This window comes from Nicrophorus vespilloides, unplaced genomic scaffold, assembly GCF_001412225.1.
Source record: "Nicrophorus vespilloides isolate i.1.1-1 unplaced genomic scaffold, Nicve_v1.0, whole genome shotgun sequence".
NCBI lineage: Eukaryota > Metazoa > Arthropoda > Insecta > Coleoptera > Silphidae > Nicrophorus > Nicrophorus vespilloides.
In genome coordinates, this window is record NW_017100111.1 from 256,976 (window position 1) to 263,922 (window position 6,947).

The 6,947-nt window shown below is 35.2% G+C and overlaps 1 protein-coding gene across 1 annotated transcript in view; it reads right to left on the reverse strand.

Annotated features, from left to right (window-relative positions):
* Positions 1-1,492: 1,492 nt before the first annotated feature.
* LOC108568541 (E3 ubiquitin-protein ligase AMFR-like) overlaps positions 1,493-6,947 on the reverse strand; it is a 12,438-nt gene continuing 6,983 nt past the window's right edge. The window contains exons 2-8 of the mRNA XM_017929714.1: positions 5,157-5,414; positions 4,944-5,096; positions 3,029-3,378; positions 2,779-2,889; positions 2,472-2,641; positions 2,051-2,411; positions 1,493-1,987 (exon numbers count right to left, since the gene is read on the reverse strand). Coding sequence (XP_017785203.1) covers positions 1,846-1,987; positions 2,051-2,411; positions 2,472-2,641; positions 2,779-2,889; positions 3,029-3,378; positions 4,944-5,096; positions 5,157-5,414 — 1,545 coding nt within the window. The 3' untranslated portion in view covers positions 1,493-1,845. The remainder of the gene's footprint in view (positions 1,988-2,050; positions 2,412-2,471; positions 2,642-2,778; positions 2,890-3,028; positions 3,379-4,943; positions 5,097-5,156; positions 5,415-6,947) is intronic.

The following is a 6,947-nucleotide window of genomic DNA, read 5'->3' on the forward strand; positions in this document are numbered from 1 at the left end:
ATGGTAAAACTTTCACTAAATTTCGGATTTTTGCTGATAATGTTGCGAGAAACATGATAAAATGTCATCGAACAAAATGGAAAATATATAATTGATTACAGTTCATTATTTGTATACAAAAAAAGTTTTATTTTACACTAAGAAACAATTATTAATAAGTTTTTGGGCATAGACTAAATAAAACGTATATTTTTTCATGCATTCTTTAATATCTTATAAAAAAAAGATAAGTGTAGCAGACTGGTGTAATGGTATATTTTGAGAATCTAAAGCTAACAGAATGATTTCAACAACGAAAAGAAAAAAAAACCTTAACTACTAAAACTAATTCTGTTTCTGCTAATTTTTTTATGATGAAAACGAAAACAAATTATATACTTTTAAGTAAATACAAGATTCGGGTGTCGGTAGGTAATGGTTATAATAGAATATATTTTTGAATAATTACAGCAACTAAGCGCACAATTCTATTCACACGTAGACTTTGCTTCTTCATTTAGTTTTTTTTTTAATAACTAAGTACAGATAATACATACTTTAGTTGCATGATATTAAGAACATCATGCAATAATTTGCATTGCAATTACATAGTTTTTTTTATATATATATATAGAAAATTAATCTAATTTCCATTGCTGTTAACATTCTGATGAATCAAAGAAATTTAACATTTTTTCAATACAATAAGAAATAATAACCAAACAATTTCCTCTCCAACCCAAAGTGTAAATACTGAAATAATTTTTCAAAACCCTAAATTGAATGAATGAAAAAAAAAACAATTAACACAAAGACATGATCTAAACATAGGATTTCTCTCAATCCTCCTTCGAACTCAAAAATTAAAAATAATAATTATATATATATATATGTGTGTGTATAAATCTATATACATATACAATCAGTCAATTTTAAGACACAATCTTTGGCTGATTACAACTTTATTTTCATTTTTTTTTCACTTTAATTTAGAAACTATAATCATTATTATTTACTAAACAGACTCAATAACAATACGGTAAATCGACGCTACCTTAAAAATACGATAATATGAATAACTATAAACGTAATTAATTAAAGAACAAACAAACAAAATAATAATATAAATCAATATCACACAGTTTTTCTTTCTAACATCATCTTCTCCTCAATATTTCTTTCAACTTCACCTCAAGTTTCACTCAGTCTTCGCTTAATAAATCACTTAAAAACTAAATAAATGAAGTACATTTAGTGGCGACGAACATTTCCACTCGCTAAATTAAAAATTGAATCTCAAAAGGTTAAGTTTTGTTTGCTTTTCTTTTGTTTCTTCCTCTTCTTTTGAACAATTCGGTATACACGTGTGATGTTTTTATTATTTATTTATAATTCATTTTCTCGTTTCATCTAAAAATATAGGTTTCTTTTGTTGCTTTCTTCATCTTCATATATTTATATATAAATATTATTCTCGTCAATATTATTAAAAAATAGTAATAAATAAAAAGGAACTATATGATATTTTCTCTTCTCTCTCAGGTGTTTTTTTCACAATTGTCCAAAAAAATTACGTTTTCTACACGCTCGAGTTACCACAAAGCTTCGAATCAATCACGAGTTTTGTTGCTCCTTTTTTTCTTTTAATGCGTATTTTTAATTATGTAATATTACGGAGAAAAACGAAAGCAAAAAAAGTTTACATTGAAATTCAATATTACGCTTCTCTGTTAAGTATAATCATTATATCTAGACGCTTTCGTAGCTCGTTCCTTCCTTCTTTACAATTATTTTATTATTAACATCAACGATAGTAGTTTTCATTATTATTGTAATATTGTTGTTTTTTTTGTTATTGTAATTATTTCAACTGTGCGTTTCGGTGCTCGAATGCTGCTTATCGATGTACCTTTTCCTCGCGGTCTGTATCAGATGTTCCATCCGCTTATGCAGTATCCGTTCGCGTTCTTCCGGTGATTTTGAAAATCTTCCAGCCACGTTATCCTCCCTACAAAATGCACCACATGAGAAACCACAACTAGAAACAACCCGGAAATCGCATTGTAATTACGTTTCGACGGGATTCGCAGCCTCCCATCTGGTCGACGAAGATGAAGAAGGGGCGGACGGTGATGGTACAGAAGATTGCGGCAGAACGGTCGAACTTGATGGCGACGAAGCGTGGTCGTTCCTCTCGTGGAAGATCGAGGGAGCGACTAGGCGACCGTCCAGCACATTCTCGATCGTCACCTCCACGGATCTGGTGTTGCGCAGATCGTCGACGATCGTGGATAATGGTAAATTTGGGAAGAGTTGCTGCACCTGTCTACCCATCGCGTCGAGCTGAGAGTTCTGCACGTCGCTGGTACGCATCAACTGCGGTGGTCTCACCTCCACGAAGAAGCTGGGCAGCCACGACACGTACCTCGACCCTAAAATGTTATCCAGCATATCAAAAGTACGCACAATGAACATTATGCTTTCGGGACTACCATCGAAGTGAAAGAAGTGGTTCAGTTCTCTTCGGATCGGCTGCTGATTGTCTTGCTGCAGATCGTGCGGCGGTGCATCCATGCGAGACGACGACGGGTTTTGGATGCTCAGCGCAAAACGGCACGTCGGACACGACGTATCCTGTTCCAACCACGATTGAAGACAAGTGCTGAAATTTAAAATACACATTGTAATCAATATGTTCCCTTAATTAACCCTCTAACTCAGGCTAGACAGCACTAAACGAAATATTATTGGTACAACTACAAGCATTATCAGCACTATTATTGTAAATAAATGACTTACTTATGAAACAGATGACCGCAGGGTAGTTTTCTAGCGCAGTCCATGTTCTCCCAGCAGATCGCACAGTTATCGGAGTTCTCGGATAGCTCTTCGGACGACGCCATTGGGTAACTGTCGATTTAACAAACTGATATGAGCGCAAATGAATAATATAAAATTATTATCGATCAATCCCAACTGGATACATAATAAATGGATGGATGGATCGAAGACTCTGCACGTGTGACCTGATGTCGACCTGGTAACTTACTTTTGCTCCAGATGGTTGCGTACCCATAGGTAATTCCTGTGCTTCTTGATGCGACGCTGCATCTCCTGGAAGAGGTACCTCAGCTGCATGCATATGACGAGGCTGGCCATCGATAGGAAGATGTTGCTCCATAGCAGCATGTGGATGTGATGGAGGAAATCGATGCTGAGCGCGCTCAGCTCGAACACGAGCTCCGTGTAGTATGTGATGGGACCGCGTTTCTCCCACACTTTCTCGGACCCTGACGGACTCGTCGGATTTACGCCGGAAGCATCTTCCGTACGGATATCGTACAAGTGGAGGCCGTATCTCAAGATGACATGAAGCGTCCTTATACTCAACAGAATCACCTACAACACAATGCGAAGTTACATTAAAATCAAAATATTCGCATGAATTTCAATTGCAAAGTCGGAATTATATTGATTGTAGTTTTGTCGGAAAAACGTCTTTTTCCTATTACGTAACCTTTGTTTCAAACAAAGTTACGTAAGGCTAGCGCCCATCTTACACAGTCATGAAATGCAATAAAAGTTTATTGGTTTTCGTGTTATTAATGAAAATCCTTTTTTTCGATCAAACAGCGATTTTGAAGAAAATCCTATTCAGTTTTTCTTCAATTCCTCCAGCTCTTAGCAGGCGACTCGGCGATAGAACAAAGATGCCAATAGGCTCGTTAGATAGGAAGAAGAAAATCCTATTAACATTTTTTTTCAATTTATCCAGGTCTAAGCAGGCGACTCGGCTTCAGCATGAAAATGACAATAGGCTTGTTGGAAAGGTGTGGAGTGGTCAATCATTTCATCTTAATTGTAGTTGTAGAGAAACTCACGAAATTTCTTTCTGGTATTTCACTGATAATGTGCTTCCTGGATTGATAATAACACAACCTAAATGCAGTTTTCTCTTCATACAACAACACTCTCGGTAATGACGGACGCACGTTTGCATATAATTACAATTAACGTTGCCCATGCACAAAATTAAAGATAATTTCATCGAAATTACTGTTTATATTCGTTTGATTATTATTTAAGTAAAAAAATGTTGTATATACACGTAATTTCGCGACGCACGCTGCACGATGAAAATAAAATCTTGGCGTTGACTTTGATCTAAGAATATACACATGCACTTCTGCATAGACATGACATGAGAATATATTTAGTAAGGGAATTTCGTCTTGTTGTTGTTTTTTTTTGGTTGTTGGTGAAAATCGTGAAATATTTTATGCATGCAGTTCGGAGATAGCGAACATTCCGCACATTCTTAAAGCTGCGGTTTACCTTCAGACCAAACATTGCAACGTAATCAACAGTGAAGAAGAGAGGAATTTTCTAATCATTAAAGTCATATTTATATTTTTATAGTGATTAAGACATTTTATAACGATAGTTAGATACAAAAGAAGATACATTGATGTAATTCACGTTTTAAAAAATTATAGTGTCTTCACATTTGAGTGGTTTTCTCGAAAAATATAATAGATAGATTGAATCTATAAGATGCATATAAAAGTTGGATAGTAAGTATATAATATATGCGTAGTTACATTCATTTGACTGTAAATCGCATTGAAATAATGAAAAAAGTAAAATAAAATCTTGGCGTTGACTTTGATCAAGGAATATACAGTCTGCAGTTCTGCATAGACTTGAAATGAGAATATGTTTTGTAAGGGAATTTCTTGTTTTATTTTGGTGAAAATCTCAAAACATTGTAATCAATCAATGTAATCAATCTTGTATACGGTAATGCGAAGAAGCGAGGTAATTTGTGATCTTTAAAATCAGTGAGTAAGAAATTTTATAATAGACGTCTTGAACGTTCGGTGTCGTTTAAATAACGTGGATTTCTCGTAGAAATGATAGGAGTAAATCGCTGTGAATGCAATTCAATTCCTTAGTTTACTCACCTCAGCGGACATGAAGGCAAATGTATTGAATCCGATAAAGTACCCGACGAAGATTGCGACGAGCAGCATAAAACTTGATATGACGAAGATTCCTGTCAGCAAACCCATCAACTTCACGTGGCTCCAAATCGGTGTCGAAGCGGAAAAGGAGAGCTACAAAAAAAAAAGTATCAATATTAAAAGTAAATGCGCGGATGTTTGTTGTTGACTTACATATTCGAACCGGTCCTTCGCGAGTTGCGCAATCAATTGCAGGAAACCGAGCAGGGCGAACCACGAGCACCAGAGCAGAACTTCCTCGACGTACTGCACGTTAATCACCCCGAAAACAAAGATGAATTTGTAAAAGACAAAGTTCCAGAACTTGTCTTTTAGATGCTGGTGCTCGGAGACACGTAAATCACCGAACACCATCCTCTGGATGCAACGTCCCACCAGGATCAGCCAGCAAATGGCCATGTTTATCAACACCTAAAAAAGAAAGTAACATATATTATTAAAACAATTCACACTGAAAACGTCTTATAAATCAATTCAAAACTTAACATAAACATTCACAATAAAAATGCAAATGCAACACGCAGATTCTTATTATATTTCAAATGGTACATCGCGCGATTTTTGATGTCAAGAACGAACAAGTTGGCCGCCCTCGTTCTACATAGATTCATCGTGCCAGTAGATTAAAAAAAAATGAGTGTTCAAAAATGCATAATAAATACTAATTCACATAAAATGCATACATGAATGAATTAATATTTGATAATAGAATTATGTATTCCCACAATTATCATGCAACGGAATTGACGCAATTTCGCCGTATGTTGTGAACATTCCAATATAATTTCAAAACTGAAAACAAAAAAAAAACAACAAACATTTGATTATTGCTTTTATTTCGTTTTGTTACAGCAAACTTAGATTATTTGCAAATCGATTGAGTTGGAAACGGTTTGCTCTCGGATGAAGCACTTTCTACGAGCGCAGTCACACTTTCCTTTGCGATATTACAGAACTGCTACAAGAAAATATAAATAGGACGGTTAGAGCATACGCCAAACGTTCCATTTTCGAAGCAAAAGTGAAGTTTCTATTATGCAACCGTTTTTATTATTTTTTTTCATCTCTCTGAATATATATTTTTTTGCTCGACCTACTTCGCGTATGAATGGACCGACCGAGAGGTGAAAATTTCGTTGTTCTCGAGCAGGCAGGCAGGCGTTTGCTTCAAGTGTCTTTCGAGATAAATATGAAATTCCGCCTTCGCGTCAGGATTATTTCCTGGAGAAAGGATGTGCAGCGTTTGCACAGCTTTCTTCTACGGTAGGCAGAGGCCGGCAGGATAATCGATTTCAAAGCGAGCGAGTGCACGAAGAAAAATAAAATATAAATAATGCACAACGATCAATTTATAGGAACAATAAGCGATATATAAATTAAATCAATGGCCAATGCAATGTGCATCCAATTACAGTTGTGGTTTCATCCATTTGGCTGTAAATCACTTTCAGTTTAAATAATGAAAAAAATAACGTTCGAAAAGCAGTCTTCACATTTTAGTCATTTTCTCGGAAATTGCAAAAGATATATTGAATCCAAAAGATGCACAAGAAAGTTGGATAGTTGGGGATTATAGTGAGTATTCAAATATTGGTGTGGTTGTACCCGGTTAACTGTAATTCGCGTTCAAAATTGAAGTAATGGAAAAAAATATCGTTCGAAAAGCAGTCTTCACATTTTACTCATTTTCTCGGAAATTAGAAAAGATAGATTGAATCCAAAAGATGCATATAAAAGTTGGATAGTTGAGGAATATAGTGTGTATTCGAATATTGGTGTGGTTGTACCCGGTTAACTGTAATTCGCGTTCAAAATTGAAGTAATGGAAAAAAATAGCGTTCGAAAAGCAGTCTTCACATTTTAGTCATTTTCTCGGAAATTACAAAAGATAGATTGAATCCAAAAGATGCATATGAAAGTTGGATAGTTGAGGAATATAGTGTG